The 17,865-nt window shown below is 46.6% G+C and overlaps 1 protein-coding gene across 1 annotated transcript in view; it reads left to right on the top strand.

The window, feature by feature from the left end:
- The window catches only part of ADAMTS17 (ADAM metallopeptidase with thrombospondin type 1 motif 17), a 153,141-nt gene that overhangs the window by 111,340 nt on the left and 23,936 nt on the right, over positions 1-17,865 (top strand). The window contains exons 16-19 of the mRNA XM_048482169.1: positions 4,965-5,045; positions 9,864-10,021; positions 14,328-14,487; positions 15,796-15,931. Of these exons, the coding sequence (XP_048338126.1) occupies positions 4,965-5,045; positions 9,864-10,021; positions 14,328-14,487; positions 15,796-15,931 (535 nt within the window). The remainder of the gene's footprint in view (positions 1-4,964; positions 5,046-9,863; positions 10,022-14,327; positions 14,488-15,795; positions 15,932-17,865) is intronic.

The raw sequence follows: 17,865 nt of genomic DNA, 5'->3' as shown, positions 1-17,865 counted from the left end.
CACTGATGTAACCCAGACAGTCTAGAACAGTGGTGGTGAACCTTTGGCACTCCAGGGGTTATGGACTACAATTCCCATCAGCCCCTGCCAGCATGGCCAATTGGCCATGCTGGCAGGGGCTGATAGGAATTGTAGTCCATAACCCCTGGAGTGCCAAAGGTTCGCCACCACGGGTCTAGAAGTATGGTTGTGCACCAGGAAAAGAGAGCCTGTCCCAAAGTTGAGCACCACTTTTGTGGAAAGCTCTCTGAAATGCCAAATAATGAAGTGCTCCGGCAGGGCTTTTGAAGTGTCCTCTTTTAGAGTGAAAAAAAATCTGTCTAGATAACGGGACTGCCATTAATTGAGACTCATGTTCTTTCTGGTGAGGAAACTGGTTACAAACGCTCGTAATGGAGAAGGTTATTAAGAGCTACCTTCTCTCCAAATGTTGGCAAGCGTCTTTCCCGTAATTTATCAATCCCTCAGGAAGCAGAGACAAATGAATTCTGAAGCCCAGGAAAGCAGTTCTGGAAACTTGATCTTACGCTTGTTTGCAAGTTTGCATGTACCTGCAGGACATTTCTGGAACGGGTTGACGCGATCAGGTTTCCATAACTTGCCGTCTGCTGGAAAGCGAGCTTCAAACTCCCAGCCGCTCTTTCTTCCAAAGGAACGTGCCCAAGAAATGTACTGTGTGCTCTTTCAAAAGGAAGGTTCATCGAGAATGGACACACCGTTGTACAAACAAATCACACAATACTGCACCTGATTTACACACACACACACACTTTTATTAAATTAATTATATGGTGGTTCACCTTATCTTTTTTTTTTAGTTAGTTTTAAAACAGATTTTTTTTTTTTAAAAAAAAGGTTGGAGGTGAGGGATTGGAGCAGGGTTCAAAACATCTCCAGATCATGAGCCCAATCCTCAGATATGGAGGTGGTTTGTCATTGCCTGCCTCTATGTCATGAGCCTGGTATTCCTTGGCGGTCACCCATCCAGGTACTTGCCAGAGTTGAGGCTGAGAATGGGTGGCTTAACCAAGGTCATCCAGCAAGTTTTCACAACAGAGTGGGTATCTGAACCTGAGTTTCCCAGATCCTAAGCAGACTCTTTAACAAGCGGGGTGTAGTGGTTAAGAAGAAGAGTTTGGATTTATATCCCCCCTTTCCCTCCTGTAGGAGACCCAAAGGGGCTTACAATCTCCTTGCCCTTCCCCCCTCACAACAAACACCCTGTGAGGTGGGTGGGGCTGAGAGAGCTCCGAAAAGCTGTGACTAGCCCAAGGTCACCCAATGTGTGGGAGTGCACAGACTAATCTGAATTCCCCAGATAAGCCTCCACAGCTCAAGCGGCAGAGCAAGGAATCAAACCTGGTTCCTCCAGATTAGAGTGCACCTGCTCTTAACCACTACGCCACTGCTTAAGAGCAGGTGGGCTCCAATCTGGAGGACTGGGTTTGATTCCCCACTCCTCCGCATGAGTGGCAGACTCTTATCTGCTGAACTGGATTTGTTTCTGCACTCCTACATTCTTGCTGGGTGACCTTCTTGGGCTATTCACAGTTCTCTCAGAACTCTCTCAGTGCTGCCTATCTCACAAGGCATTGGTTGTGGGGAGAGGAAGGGAAAGGAGTTTGTAAGCCACCTTGAGTCTCCTCACAGGAAAGAGAGGCTGGGTAGAAATCCAAACTCTTCTTCTTTCTCCTGCATCACACTGGCGCCATCTTTAGATTTAATATCCTTGAAAAAGTGAGCTTTTTGCATTGTGGAAACTTAGAACGGTCCTGGTACGACATGACTAGCATTAATTACATGCTTGCCCTTTAAAAAAATTATAAATTAATATAACACACAGTAGGTTTTGGGCACGTTTCAAGGTGACTTCCTAACAATGGTGACTGGGTGTGATTACAAGGTGTTGGTTTATTTTGCTTTTTCTTCTCGTTAATCGCTCCTTTCCTGTCTGGTGGTTCCTGTCAGTTGGGTGCCGCAAGTTTTGACGGCAGATTCTTGCCTTGTTAGAATATGCCGATCGGAACGTAATTTAGTATCTCGACTTGGACGTCCAGGTGGGGGAAAAATCCCCAACATCAAGTTATCTGTCAGACTTGTGTTTGCTTTAATGCTTACGGATTCCATTACTGAAGGTAAAACTCGGTTGCAACACACTTTCTAATCAGTGAATTGCCAAATCTGTCAGACTGCGCTCAACAGGAGTCTGGATTCTCATTCCTGCTGCCTCAACCCTCTGCCCTCCTGGTATGTTGAGTTGTTTCTTCGGTAATCTGAGGAGCAGAGAAGAAAATGAAAAGGATTGATGGTCAGGTGGGGAGATCCCATGACATGGAAATGCAAATTGGGATGAGGAGAACAAAAGGGAAAAATAATAATGCACATCAAAGGGGTCCTATCCCTTGGGGTCCTATCCTCTTCCAACACGCTGACTCTTGCTGAACTGCGGAGGAACAAGAGTTGTGGAAAGGTGGAAGCAAAGATGGCATCATAAGAGCAGCAGTGGTTAAGAGTAGCAGTGGCGTAGTGGTTAAGAGCAGGTGTACGCTAATCTGGAGGAACCGGGTTTGATCCCCCACTCTGCTGCTTGAGCTGTGGAGGCTTATCTGGGGAATTCGGATTAGTTTGTACTCTCCAACACATACCAGCTGGGTGACCTTGGGCTTGTCACAGTTCTACGGAGCTCTCTCAGCCCCACCTACCTCACAGGGTGTTTGTTGTGAGGGGGGAAGGGAAAGGAGTTCGTAAGCCCCTTTGAGTCTCCTATAGGAGAGAAAGGGGGTATATAAATCCAACTCTTCTTCTACTCTTCTTCTTCAATGGCCTGGTTGCCCAGGCTCCGTTGCTGGAGATGTTGTAGTTTTAAACCTCTGGTTTGTAGCAATAGCTCTGCAGACCTGAGCTAGGGATGCCTGAACAGCAGAGGTATGCCCGGGATTACTGTAAAGATCAGCAGTGGCAATGAAGGGGGATTTGACTCTTGAAAGCTCATATCCTGAAAATCTTGTTTTGGCTTCTGGACTGGCATCTAGGTATTCAGCTACAGACCAGCAGGGCTACACATTTGAAAGTGGCCCATTATTTGTTTGTTTATTAAATGTGTAAACCACTCTCCCCTTAGAAGCTTAGACTTTATACTTCCAGGTCATTCCCCATCAATCACAAGATGGCCGGCTTTAAAAAAACACCTTTAAATTTTATATTTATATTTTCCATGATAGCGATATTCTTCACATCGCTATTGCAATGGCTTGTTGTTAGTTTTTGTTTTGGGGGGAAAGAGATACCAGAAGGAGTCAAAACCCTCGAAGCCAGGGAAAACATCAGGTTTCGCCTGTTCTTGAGAATCACGGGGCTTCCAGGATCTGCAGCGCTGTGAGTGTGAGCAAATCTGCGGTGAAAACTCTGCCCTAAGGGAAATGCACCCTCACTGCAGGGCAGAGAACCAGTGCATAATTGGCCAGTATATTTGCATCCCTCAGTTTGTTTTAGAGGCAGCTGATTTTGGATCATATTTCTAAATCGACCAGAATCAGCTGCAAGGGGAAAGGTGTTAGAGAGGGACTGTGGCTCTGGGGCAGATCATTGCTTTGTCATGCAGAAGGTCCCAGGTTCAATTTCCCAGGGATCCAGGCAAAAAGAGGGGGTCAGAGATGATGTGAAAGATTTCTGGGGAAAAAAACCCTGCCGAGCCACTGCTTGACTGAGTGGACATTGCTGACACTGATGGACCAATGGGCTGATTCAGTAGAAGGTAGTGTGGTGTAGTGGTTAAGAGCAGGTGGATTCTAATCTGGAGAACCGGGTTTGATTCCACACTCCTCCACTTATTTGGTGAACCAAATGTGTTTCCGCACTCTTGCATTCCTGCTGGATGCCCTTGGACTAGTCACAGTTCTCTCCCTGAACTCTCTCAGCCCCATCTGTCTCACAAGGTGTCTGTTGTGGGGAGAAGAAGGGAAAGGAGCTTGTAAGGCACCTTGAGTCTCCTTACAGGAGAGAAAGGTGAGGTATAAACCCAAACTCTTCTTCTTCTTCTACAAATGTTTCCCAGCCCCAATTTCCTCCTTCCCCACAGCCAGGAGCCAGTCGTATCTTTCTTCCACCTCACTGATGTTTCTGCAGGGCTCAGGAGAACATCACACCTTTCAGTCTGCAGGAGACTGCTAAGCTGCTTGGCTTGGAACCTCCCAAACATATGATGCTTGGCCCCCACACCTCATGGCTGCCATTTTTAGGGCGGTGCCCCCTTGCTCGGTGTTCTCTGAATTTTAAAAAGTGCGTCCTTTCACACAAGTAGAACACGATTTGTAAATCCTGCCTTCAAAAGTTGATGCCAAGTCAAAAGCAGTGGGGTCGCAAGACAAAAGTCCCTTCCGCACATGCAGAATGACGCACTTCCAATCCACTTTAAATTCACTTTGCAGCTGGATTTGACTGTGTGGAATAGCAAAATCCACTTGCAAACAATTGTGAAAGTGGATCGAAAGTGCATTATTCTGCATGTGTGGAAGGGGCCTAGCTCTGCCTCAGGCGAAGTCCCTTGTATCGGTGTGAAGGTGTGAGGAAGGAAACGTTATGTGTAAACACAAAGGAACACTGAATTATCAGAGCAAGGATATGTGACTGAAACAAGCCACAATTCCTTGCCTGTAGGTGTTGCTTCAGGAGAGAGTTATAGGCTCCATGTAAACAAACCCAGAACACCATAACAGAAGGTTAATCTGGCGTAATTTGGCACCTCAGGTTTTATAAAATGCACACGCGGAGACATTTTCTTCTTTGCTCTTCAGACTCATAGCTGTGGAAATGGGACTTCATTTCCTATGCATAATCTCAATTGGAGTTGGCTTTTTCCCCCACCTTTTAATTGTGCTGTTCCTTTGATATACTACTAGGGGTCATTCTCTGTTTCCTACACCTTGAAAAATTATTCCATTCACGCATTTGCTGTATTTACCCAGGTTATATCGAAGCAACCGTGATCCCGGCTGGAGCGCGACGAATCCGTGTCATGGAAGACAAACCTGCTCACAGCTTTCTCGGTAAAAATCAGAAGGAGAGGGAGAGACGAATGCTTAAATGTTTATGTCTTGGTAGGATTGCATTTTACTGCAAAGTAAAATCTTAGAGAAAGAAATTATATTGAATGGGCGATCCCAGTAGTGGGATCCAAAAATTTTAGTAACAGGTTCCCGTGGTGGTGGGATTCAAACTGTGGCGTAGCGCCAATGGGGCTGGGCGGGGCACGACGGGGGCGTGGCTGGGCATTCCGGGGCGGGGCATTGCTGGGCGGGGTTGTGGCAAGGACGCAGCCGCTGTGCCGGTCCTTGGGCAGGAAACAAATGCACACAGGCGCAGGCTGCCACGCATGCTGGTGTACCTCCTGCTAGACTGCTTCAAGTTCTGCGTGCTACTGCTGAGGAGCGGAGGAGGGGTGTAACTAAGGCAAAAATCACGTGGCAAAATCACCAATTAGTAACCCCCTCTCGGCACACACAAATAATTAGTAACCTACTCTCGGGAACCTGTGAGAACCGGCTCGATCCCACCTCTGGGCGATCCCACTCCTTTGGAATCCATATCCTTCCAAGCCTGGGGACTACGGAGAGGCGTGGGAAACGTTTTAAAGACATTGCAAGCAAGCAGAAATGTTTTCAAGATGTTTTACAAAAAGAATCATTAGGGAACAGCATGCAAAATGAAACCTTTTCAGTCTAGAAATAAAACGTTTTGGGCTAAAAACCGTGCGGAACTCATGGATGAAACATTCCTTGCCTGAAAATGTTTTATTTGTGTTGTGAGGGAAGGGCCATTCCTGTAAGAGAGATTGAGCCATGGCTGCTAGCCATGATAACTAATGGAACCAATCAGTCTGCCTCTGAACACCAGGGCCCCTTCCGCACATGCAGAATAATGCACTTTCAGCCCACTTTCACAATGGTTTGCTAGTGGATTTTGCTATTCTGCACAGTCAAATCCAGCTGCAAAGTGCATTGGAAGTGGATTGAAACTGCATTATTCTGCATGTGCGGAAGGGACCAAGGAGGCACGCCAGCCTGGGATGAGCTTAGCAGTTTGCTAGACAGTCAGAGGGTCAGTAGCAACTGCAAGTTTCCTGTGTTTACATTTCTTTTCTATTTAAGACCCTTTGGATTTCATGCACATGACTCGAGGAAGAGGTGGGTTCTAGGAAGCACATCGGTAGCCAGGTGCTATGCTAACGTTCTCTTGCCTGGGAATGGCTTCTGCAGTATCCAACATGAAAACAAAAATGTCCAGTGGCACCTTAAAATATAACCGTTGCAGTATGAGCTCAGCTCTTCGGACAGGTGGAGAACTTGCTTAGGAGGAAAGATGATAGTCCGGGGTGGAGGATTTAAGCCGGAGGGAACATTGTGGGTCACTGGGCCCACACATTTTCAGGCCTCTCTTCACCTGCGTAAGGGCTAGGAACTTGCCTGGTTTTTGTTAAACGCATTTTCAGATGTTCAGGAAGTTGTGTTCTATGCCCCAGGCAACATTTTTGCAGAACTTGTCCCTCCCAAAGGCCGAAAAGCATCCAAGATCACAACGTGCTGCTCTTCTGATCTCTTGCCTGCTTCTGCTGTCTTCTCAACTGGCAGGGCTGTGAGGGTTTTGTTCTGTTGGGGTGTGTGTGTGTGGAGGGAGCAAAGTTAACGCCTCCACAGAAGACTTTGACATAGCACAACTCTGGGAGAACAAAGAGTGCCAGTGTGCTCGGAGCACTGTGAGGGCTGTGTGCCGTTTAGGAGCCAGCGGTCTTGTTTGCCTTGGTCGGAGCTGGGTGCTTGCTTGCCAGTTGAGATTCATCAGACGTCACTTAGGGTGAAGACAGACGTGATATAAAAAGAGCATTCTCCCTCGTCTTGCTCTGAATCCGGCTACCTCTCAGATTTGAAATGACAGAAATAGCATTCCTGTGAATCAGGCGTTGACTCAGCATGGAATCTTTTGCCCTACTCCAATGGTTTACCTTTGAAATAGAGAGATACAGCATGAATACTAGCGCATTATTATTATTAGTAGTAGTAGTAGTAGTCGTCGTCGTCGTCGTCGTAGTAGTTGTAGTCGTAGTAGTAGTAGTAGTAGTATATCTATGGATAAAGCATATGAGACCATTTGCTTTAGCATTATTGTAGTTAAGGATATAGCATGAATATTAGTCCATTTATCATTATTATTATCATCATCATCGTTATCATTATTATATTTATGGATATAGCATGAATATTAGCGCATTTATTTTACCATTATTATATTTATGGATATAGCATAAATAGTAGTACTTTTACTTTATCCTTATATTCATGGATTTAGCATGAATATTAGTGCACTTATTTTATCATTATATTTATGGATATAGCATAAATATTCGTGGATTTATCTGTTAATTCATCGCCCCATTAACTGCTTTTATAGGAAACTTTTTTAAAAATGTGTTTGGGGATTAGGGAGTTTGGTAGCAGAACAGGGCACCTGCCAAATTGACACATTTCAACCCAGCAGAACTATTTCTTTCCACAGCTGAAAAGGAGAGAGGAAAAGGAATTTAGGCTGAACAGTGGGAGGAGAACTCTGCAGCAGCTGCGACACAGTTGCCCCTGTCTTTACCCCTTTATGTGAAGAAGGAGCTAGCTACACCTTCTGTTCTTTCCCCTGGTCCACAAAATCACACATATGTTACAAAGCTGTGCCCGGAAATCAATTTCCATGTTTTCAAGTGTCCCATTTGGACCAGGAATGTAGCGTGAAAAAAGAACAGACTTTGTCTTTCCTGCTCCCATGTGGTGTAGTGGTTAAGAGCGGTAGACTTAATCTGTAGAACCAGGTTTGATTCCCCACTCCTCCACATGAGTGGTTGATCTGGTAAACTGGAGTAGTTTCCCTGCTCCTCCTATACCGGAACCATGTTGGGTGACCGTGCGCTAGCTAGGCTGGCCCTCAGTGGCTGAGGTGCTTCTGCAAACACTTTGGCTTTCAGTTCCTGACTTCGGCCAGCTCTGTCTGCAACCTGTGAGGCTTCTGGCTGTGCTTGAGGTTCAGTCGACTGGGGTTCCCGCACAGTGGGGTCATTCTGGCTGACTGATTCTGAGCCCACGGCATCTGATGTGATCCAGCTAGCTTGGGCCATTCCAGCCTAGGTTCTAAATATAAAACACGAGGAGAGTTTTGTTCGCCCGGTGAGCAATTCATGCATGTGGGGTCCTGCCCCTCTTTCCCCCAAAAAACATTCCCACTGCTCCTCCGCTCAAAGATCAATGGCTTTGTTACACAAGCCCTGCAAGCAAAACATGGGCAAAGATCCAGGAAGGTAAGCAGGATAATTGGGGAATCAAAGAGCTACAATTTCCTGCCACTGTAACTTTAATAAGTCCTGAGGTCTAGATAAACACAGCCGTGTTTAACCTTGGAGAGATGAGTGGAGCTTACGGCCACTTTCAGAATTTAAACCAGGCAAGTCTTGGTTTCTCGGTGGGCCGGGTTGGGCGCTTTGGAAGAGAACCAACTTACCAAGAAATGGACGCTCCACTTATTGCAAACGGTTCCCCTCCGCCTTCATTTATCCCACACTGCCTAGTTTGATTGTAAACGGGCTTGAACAGGGAAATGCCGATATTCACGAGCTGGGAAGTGAACTGGAAAGAACTGAGTTTAAAGAGAGCAAGTGGTATTTTAAAAAAAACTGTGGCTTGAGACATGTTTGGAAGAGTGAAAGGCTTTCCTTCCGTAGGGGAGGGCACCATGCATAACCTAAATTGGCTTGGTGTGCTTGCCTTATGCAGCGCGCTCCCTTTTATTTCAAATCTGTTGAATGATGCAATATTCATTGCAAAATTAATTTGAGGAGACCTTGGCTCCATTCCTGGGGTCGATTTCAGTTTTGCTGCCTTGTACTAGCTCCAGAGATCTAAAACAGCTGAATCAGAGCCCCGCAACACCCAGAGACCAACAAGGGTTTTTTGGCATATAAGCTTTGGAAAGTCAAAGCTTTGCCTCTCAAAAGCTGATTGCCTGGAAACTGACGGTGCTACTGGATTTGAATCTAGGGCCAGCTGCAAAGTGGATTGAAAGTGGATTGAAAGTGCATTATTCTGCATGTGCGGAAGGGACCTTAGAGTTCAAGAAGAGTTTCAAGATATAAGCTTTTGAGAGTCAAAGCTCCCAAACATGAGTAGGGACTCTGGAAAACTTATATCCTGGAATTCCTGTTGGTCTCTTAAGGTGCCACTGGACTCAAATCTAATTTTTCTTCTGCTGACCAACACAACTCCTCTCTGAAACTGTTTGCAAAATCTTGGGATTGATTTCAGTGAAGTGTGCCTATTTTAAATTATTTAAAATCCATACTTTATTGTTCACTTCGGTTTAGGCCATACATCTCATTGTCGTTTTTTAAAACCTTTGACAACAAACTGCAAAACAGAATTTTTGCCACGACTACTACACAATTTTCACTTAGACTATAAGGAAATAATAGTAAATTCATAGAATCAGGAAAAGGGGCAAATTTAACTATCCATTTAGTTAGGAACTTTTTCCTTTCTGCTTCATATTTAAGACAGTCAAAAAGATGCATGCACAAATTAATCGAGTACATTCATTTGACAGTCACAGAATCTTTGATTTGAAGGAGTTCACTAATAGCGGCCCTTTGAAAGGATCCATTAGAGAGAATGGCAGGGTAGTAAATGAAATAAATGAATGAAATGGGGTGGGTGGGGGGACAGAACATGGTGTAGACTCCCAAGAAAAGGACATTTGTCAACCTTCATGACTAAAAAACAGTGATCTGTCTTCCTTGATGGATTTGTTTTCTATGCTGTGTTGATTTTTTTCAGCTTTGAAAGATTCCAGTAAAAAATCCATCAATAGTGACTGGAAAATAGAACTTCCAGGGGAGTTTCAGATCGCAGGAACGACTGTCCGGTACGTGCGAAGAGGCTTGTGGGAGAAAATCTCAGCCAAAGGACCTACTAAAATACCTCTCCACTTGATGGTAAATTTTGAGATGCTTTGACCATGTTTCTATGGTGATTTTGCTGAATTCCAGAGTAACAGTGTACTTCCTTATCTAGTTCCTGTCATGATTGGCTTTTGAGACCCAATTGCTGAACTTTCGTACCAACTTAATATTGACCTTGGACTAGGAGCACCTGATTTCAGATCCTCTGGCCCTGAAAACATTATGATCAAATGTCACAAACTCTCTTGGGATATGGGCAGATACAGATGTGGATCTGAAACTGAACTCTAATACCCTTTATTGCAGGGGTCTGCAACCTGTGGCTCTGAAGCCGCATGCGGCTCTTTCAGCCTTATACTGTGGCTTCGTATGGCCTGGAGGTCAGAGGGTAGCATGGGCATGTCCCTCCAGCGCAGCACTGGAAGGAAAGGTTGAGTGGAGGGGCCGAACCGGAGGCGGCTGCATGCATGAGGGTGCCGCTGCTCTGGAGGGTTGGAGGGACATGCCCATGCTGTCCTCTGACCCCTGGAGGTCAGACGGTAGCATGGGCGTGTCCCTCCAGAGCAGCTGCCATCCCTGCAGCTGCCATCCCTCCTCTGCCCCACGGAGCAGGCAGCTGCCTGCTCTGTCAAGCAGAGGGGGTTTCCCTGCCCAGCACCACTGCCTCCCGCAGCGGCCGCCATCCCCCCACAGCGCCTCTGTCCCTCTGCAACCCCCTCTGTCCCCCCAGAGCAGCCACCATTCCCCCTCTGCCATCCCTGCAGCACCGGGCAGGCCACGGCCGCCATCCCCCTCTGCCCCATGGAGCAGGCGGCTAGGGGTTTCCCTGGAGGGGTTTCCCTGCCAGGTGCCTCCGCCTCCCAGCGCTGGATGGAAATGTGAGTGGAGGGGCCGAACCGGAGCCGGTTCCATATGGAGCCACCTCTCCGGCTCGGTAGATCTTTGGGGCCATGGAAAACGGGTCCAAATGGCTCTTTGGGTGGTAAAGGTTGCCGACCCCTGCTTTATTGGATTCATTGCCTGGGTGACCTTGGGCCAGTCACAGTTCTCTCCCAACTCTCTCAGCCACACCTACCTCACAAGGTGTCTGTTGTGGGGAGATGATGGGGAAGGAGAGAAAGGTGGGGTATAAATCCAGACTCTTCTTCTTCAAACGTGTACCCTGGATCTGACAATTTTTATTCCTACTTCGAAAAGGGTTTTCCATTCAAGCAAGGACTTGTCCTCATCACCATCTGGCAAGGGTGGACCTTGGACAATCCAGCAGATTCTCGTTGCAGAGGAAGATTCGGAGTGCAAAAAATAACAACCTGACTTTGTTGGGTAGCTCACTCATCCTTTCTCTCCTTCTGATTGAGGAATCTGATCCATTTCCAAGAACTCCTTGGGATTTCCCAGGATTCCGTGTAAAACCTACTTGTCTAAACTATGGCAGAGCCCAGCCGGACAGAGTGCAAACCCACCTGGATGAAAGGAGCACAGCCTCCATTTGAAACCAATTACGCACACACGTACTTGCATGCATATATACCTACAATATGTGGCTGCACAATTGCTTGAAATTGATTTCATATGAGCACTTAAGATTTCTCCAGCCTTGTTCCCAGATTGAGATAATAAGGATCTCTCTCTCTCTCTCTTTTTTTTAAAAAGTAGTTTGGCCTTTAAAAAAAAATCCAAGGCATTTCTCCAAATGTGTTACTGTAAGTATGTTTCTTGGATAAATGAGTGTTTGTGTAGCTAAGGTCTGATTCGGGCCTCCATTTGGCAACCGAAGGCAATTCCAGCCCCCAAGATCCGTCCCAATGTGACTGCTTCCTCGAGCAAAGTATAGCGAAGTTGTTACCATCTTGTTTGCTTAAATAAGGGCAGGGTGGGGCTCTCCCTTCTTGGCCTGGCGAACACCGAGCGTTTTGGATCCTGTGAAAACCTTTAAAAACTATAACCGATTGTCTGGTCTGTCTTAGCGCTGGCCTCCGACACAGACCCATAAAGCTGTCTGTGTAGCTACAGATGTGTCTTTGATTTCCCCCCCCCTCCCCACCTTGGAAAAGATATTTGTCTGTTTTCATACTGATCAGCCAAAAGAAAAAAACAACCGTAGTAAAGAGTGCCTTCTTTCATAGAGTTAAAGGACTAGAAGGGTCTCAAGGGTTATCTGGGCGACTATCCCAATGGAGACTGGATCTACCCAAGGTGAAAATGACCCCACCTACCTCACAAGGTGTCTGTTGTGTGGAGAGGAAGGGAAAGGAGTTTGTAAGCTGCTTTGAGATGCTTGACAGGAGAGAAAGACGGGTATAAATCCCAGCTCCTTTTCTTCTCCTTCTTCATCTTTAGTCTTGTCTGGGGACTTTTATCTATTTCATCACATTCTGTGAAGCACAGAGAGATGACCGAGGCTATCAGAGGATCAGATCAATTTCTCCTTGGCTTTGTTCCCTGCCCCACCCCAGACAACCCATTACGGGGTTTGTTTATGGTTCAATTTGCCAGCAGGCCTCCGAACACCTCCGGCTAATTCAGTAAGCTCATGTACCTTCTCGCCGCAATGAGATACAGTATCGCCTTCTGCTTCCACACCCCACCTCCCCGTTTCTACCCCGGCCTCTGCCAGGTATACCTTCCAGCACACCTGAATCCCCCAAGACAGATTTAAACATGCACAATCGACAGCATCTTAATTCAACAAATTCAAGAAAGTTTATGAGTTACTGGGAGAGCAAGCAGTGGTTGGCTTCACACTTCCGGCAGCCGTAATTACTTTGGGTTGAGTAGCCAGAAGCAAACAGATGGGTGGGAAAACGGCTGAGACCTGAAGTTTTGTACTAAAGGTACATTCTTTGTTTCATTGTTTTTAGACATTGAGGCCCCTTCCACACCTGCAGAATAATGCACTTTCAATCCACTTTCACAATTGTTTGCACGTGGATTTTGCTATTCCGCACAGCTGCAAAGTGCTTTGAAAGTGGATTGGAAGTGCATTATTTTGCATGTGTGGAAGGGACCTTAGAAGTCGCAGTTTTCAGTGGTGATGATAGTAATAATTGCGTCCCCTGGGTGTTCCAGGCAAAAAGCAAGGCTCTGGCTCACACATAAATACATGCTTGTATGCATGTAGGCGATGTCTTGCCTTAGAGCTAGATAATTTTTTTGTATGTGTAAGTCAGATTATTCTGGTTCCTTATATTTATATTTAATGATTGTGCCTGAAGTGGCTGAAGAAGACGTAACAGTCGAAAGCGTTGGTTGTGGTGGGTTTTCCGGCCTGTGAGGCCGTGGTCTGGTAGATCTTGTTCCTAACGTTTCGCCTGCATCTGTGGCTGGCATCTTCAGAGGTGTATCAGAGAGAAAAGTCTGTTTCACACTGTGTCTAGTGAGAAGGGAAAGTTTAGTGGGGTATATATTGTCCATGTCCCAGGGTGGGGAACCAATCAGTAAGTGTTTGGATGGAACTTGCGATGCAAAGGTGTGGTTGAGTGCATTGTATTGCGGGTGGGATTATCAGTCCATTTTTTAAGTACTGATAGCCGAGATGTGTTAATTTTCAGTCTCTTCTTTCTTGTTGAAGTTGTCTTGATGTTTGTGAATTTCAATGGCCTCCCTGTGCAGTCTGACATCGTAACCATCTGAATTGTCCAGAATTTCAGTGTTTTCAAATAAAATGTTATGTCCATCTTCAAACCTACCAGGAAAATACAGCAGATGCTATGCTCAGCAAAGGACAAGAGAGACCCCCTCACTTCTGAGAGGCTATCGCAGTGGTGGCGAACCTTTGGCACTCCAGATGTTATGGACTACAATTCCCATCAGCCCCTACCAGCATGGCCAATTGACCATGCTGGCAGGGGCTGATGGGAATTGTAGTCCATAACATCTGGAGTGCCAAAGGTTCGCCACCACGGGGCTATTGCATACCCTGCAGCTATGGAAAGGTCTACATAGGAACCACAAAATGCAGTATTAAGACTCATATTAAGGATGGTTCTCACAGCATGGTTCTCCAGATTAGAGACTACACCACGTCGCATGTGACTGGCTCAAGCCCCCGCTGAGCTTCGGTGGCAGACTGAGGATTTGAACCCGGATTTCTCAGATCTTAACCCATCATTCTAACTGCTGAATAGTGCTGCCTCTCGGGTGTCAGGGAAGAGCCCTCCGAATCAATCTGTGAGGATGGGAATGAGAAACAGATTGCAGTTGGTTTAGCGTTCTCTCGAAACTCAACCTGAATCTTGTGGTTGGTCGTTGTCTTGGTGATTCTGCAAGACTGTTTTTGATATTTTCCCTCCTCTCCACTCCCCAGTAACGGGCCTGTCTCTCACTCTCTCTTTGTCAGGTGCTTCTGTTCCATGACCAAAACTATGGGATACACTATGAATATACCATCCCTGTGAACTACTCGGCTGAAAACAGAAGTGAACCAGAAAACCTGCAGGACTCTTTGTACATCTGGACACACAGCGGATGGGAAGGATGTAGCGTCCAGTGTGGTGGAGGTGAAAAGAGCCAGAGTGACAGTTTTCAAGAGAACCGGGCAGTCAAGGTTTGGGAGAAGATAAGGATGGTGGCAGGCGATAATACCTGATCTTTATGAGGCTGTGGGCATATCTTGGAGTTTTGAAAGGGGGTGGGGAGCACCACGCCAAAATGGCTGTCTTTGGAGGTGGAGCCAAACCCAAAATGGCTGCCTCGGGAGGTGGAGCCAAACCCAACATGACTGTTATGGGAGGTGGGGAGAAGAGTAGGGAGAGAGAGGGAGGCCTTTCATCTCATTGAGACCCACCCATCCTGGGAGAAGCGGGGAGTGACAAAATCTGCACCTTTATCCAAATCCCATTCTCTGTTAATGGCTGATGGAGGTTCTAAAGTAGTATAGGGAGTGCCCGGTGATGGTTGTGCTTGCTACTCCCACATACAAGAAATGGAAATACACCTTATTTATCTCTCAGGGTATCACAATGTGACTTGACTCTGGGGAGCTTTCTTTTCAAGCTGGGGATTGTGGCACTTGTGGGGGCGCTTTAACCTCCCCCTGTAGTTTTCCTCAGCCAAAACAGCCCAGGGGTCCACTCGTATGCAAACGGTATTCAGCGTGCATCCCCTTACTGGGACAAATAATGCCTCAACCTGACTCTCTAAAAAAGCTGTGTCTCATTTGTGCTCAGAATCTGCCTTCTTGTGAATGTCACTAATTTCACTATTTGCAAAAGAAGGATCTGCTGAAGCCCGTTGGGATTTAGCAGACATTAAATATCCCACTCTCTTTTTTGCCATCAAGTCACAGCTGACTGACGGCAACCCCTGCTGGGGTTTTCAAGGTAAGAAAACTCCAGAGGTGGTTTGCCATTGCTTTCTTCTGCGTCTCACCCCTGGTATTCCTTGGAGGTCTCCCATCTCCGCAGGGTCAGGGCTGAGAGTTTGCAACTGTAAACTGTAAAGAGACTCAAGATGTCTTATAAGCTCCTTTCCCTTCCTCTCTCTACAACAGACACCTTGTGAGGTAGGGGGAGCTGAGAGAGTTGGGAAAGAACTGTGACTAGCCCAAGGTTACCCAGCAGGAATGTAGAAGTGTGGAAACACATCTGGTTCACCAGATAAGCCTCTGTCACTCAGGTGGAGGAGTGGGGAATCAAACCTAGTTCTCCAGATTAGAATCCACCTGCTCTTAACCACTACACCATGCTGACTCTCACAGCTCCACAGAGATTGATGCCTTAAATGATTTTGAATTTGCTTAAATAACAGTGCCATAGAGTATTTAACTAATAGACAAGTGCAAGGATACATCTTTGTTTTGCTTTCAGGGGAACGCAAGACCATTGTGTCCTGTACACGGATTGTGAACAAGACCATGACATTGGTAAATGATAGCGCCTGTCAGCGGGTTACCCGGCCGGATCCTCAGGTTAGAAGATGTAACATCCATCCCTGCCAATCAAGGTACAGGCCTAGCTACGGCCTTTCATAAATTTTTTTGTCCTTTTGTAATCTTGAATTACCCTAGAATCTTTCATGTGGTATGAAGGAGGAGGAGGAGGAGGAGGAGGAGGAGGAGGAGGAGGAGGATTTATATCCCCCTTTCTCTCCTATAGGAGACTCAAAGGGGCTTACAAACTCCTTTCCCTTCCCCCCTCACAACAAACATCCTGTGAGATAGGTAGGGCTGAGAGAGCTCTGAAGAACTGTGACTAGCCCAAGGTCACCCAGGTGGCGTGTGTTGGAGTGCCCAGGCTAATCTGAATTCCCCAGATTTGCCTCCATAGCTCAGGCAACAGAGCAGGGAATCAAACCCGGTTCCTCCAGTTTAGAGTTCACCTCTTCTTAACCACTACGCCACTGCTGTACATTTACACAAATATGTGCCCGTGGAAGAGAAAGCAGGAGAGAGGCATTTGCAGCTGACTTTTGATGACCTTGTAGAGTTTTCAAAGCAAGAAATGAACAGAGGTGATTTGCCTGTTTCTGCATGGCAACCCTGGTATTCCTTTGAGGTCTCCCATCCAAATACTAACCAGGGCGGACCCTGTTTAGTTTCTGAAATCTGACCAGATTGGGCTAGCCGAGGCTATCCAGTCCAGAGTGCTTTTTAAATGCATCCCCAATCCCATGAAGACTCACTAAATTCCAGGTATTTTTCAGATAGGTCTGAGGCTCAGTTTAACGGAGTTGATTTAGCTGGTGCTGGCAAAGGGCAGTTACATTTGGATCGGCTTTGGTCTTTCAGTTTGTTCGTTTATGTGTTGGTTGGTTTGGAAAATATGGGTGCCACCTCTCCAGAGAACCTGTGCAAGACAAAGTATGATCAAATCATCAAACGTGAAAAGCATTAAAACCGTGAAAATCATTAAAAGCTCAGCCACAGTCTAACAGCAGCGTGAAACAACTTGGCTGTGTTTTATTTTAGCTGCTTGGTTGGTGTGGAGAGGTTGGTTGTGCTCTTCACCTCGCCTGCCTTCCTCCAAGCTCTTCACCAGTCTGTCATGACCAGGGCTTTCAGAATTGGGGTGTTCTGCTGTGTGGCCTTGTTCTAGTAGTATTTTCTCCTGACGTTTCACCTGCATTTGTGGCTGGCACCTTCAGAGGATCAGTATTGCCTAAGCCAGGGGTAGGGAACCTGCGGCTCTCCAGATGTTCAGGAACTACAATTCCCATCAGCCCCTACCAGCATGGCCAATTGGCCATGCTGACAGAGGCTGATGGGAATTGTAGTTCCTGAACATCTGGAGAGCCGCAGGTTCCCTACCCCTGGCCTAAGCAAATGCTGTGAAATGGGTGTGGGTTGTGTGTGTGTGCTTGAGTGTGGAATTTGGGGAGGATGTAATGTCGCTTCTGAGTAACGCTCTGAGAATTTCCCCTGAGCTCTCTGGTAAAGACCATAGAGACTAGAGGACATTCCCAGATCTTCTCTATAAAGACTGTTTCACCTCCCATCCTGCTCCTCAATTTCTCGAGGGCACAAGATTGAAGCTGAGCAATTGGGAAACCTCATCATGCCTGCGTGGAGTGCAATGCACAAATGAGAGAGGCAAAGTATCCCAAAAGGATCTCTGGCAGAAGATGAGAGAGCTTGGTCTTTTGGAAAGAGTTGGGAAAAGGTGGAGTCAGGTCCAAGAAAGTTCTTCCCTTGAAACATACCAGGCCATTTTCTGAAAACAAGCATAGGATTTTTAATAGCTCGTCTTCTTTTGGTTTCCGCCCAGATTGGCACAGCTACCTTGTTTTTCAGCTGTGCGGAGTTGAGGCCCCTTGCAAACAGGACATTTCAATATTTTGGGAAACTGCCTGTCCCGTTTCTCCACACACATTCCCAGCCCCTCTTGCGCTGTGCTTTGAGAAAGCTTGCAAGCCATTTCCTAGTGTAAGCCGAAGGGCAG

The sequence above is a fragment of the Sphaerodactylus townsendi genome, linkage group LG17, assembly GCF_021028975.2.
Source record: "Sphaerodactylus townsendi isolate TG3544 linkage group LG17, MPM_Stown_v2.3, whole genome shotgun sequence".
NCBI lineage: Eukaryota > Metazoa > Chordata > Lepidosauria > Squamata > Sphaerodactylidae > Sphaerodactylus > Sphaerodactylus townsendi.
This window is presented reverse-complemented; position numbering and strand designations above follow the sequence as displayed.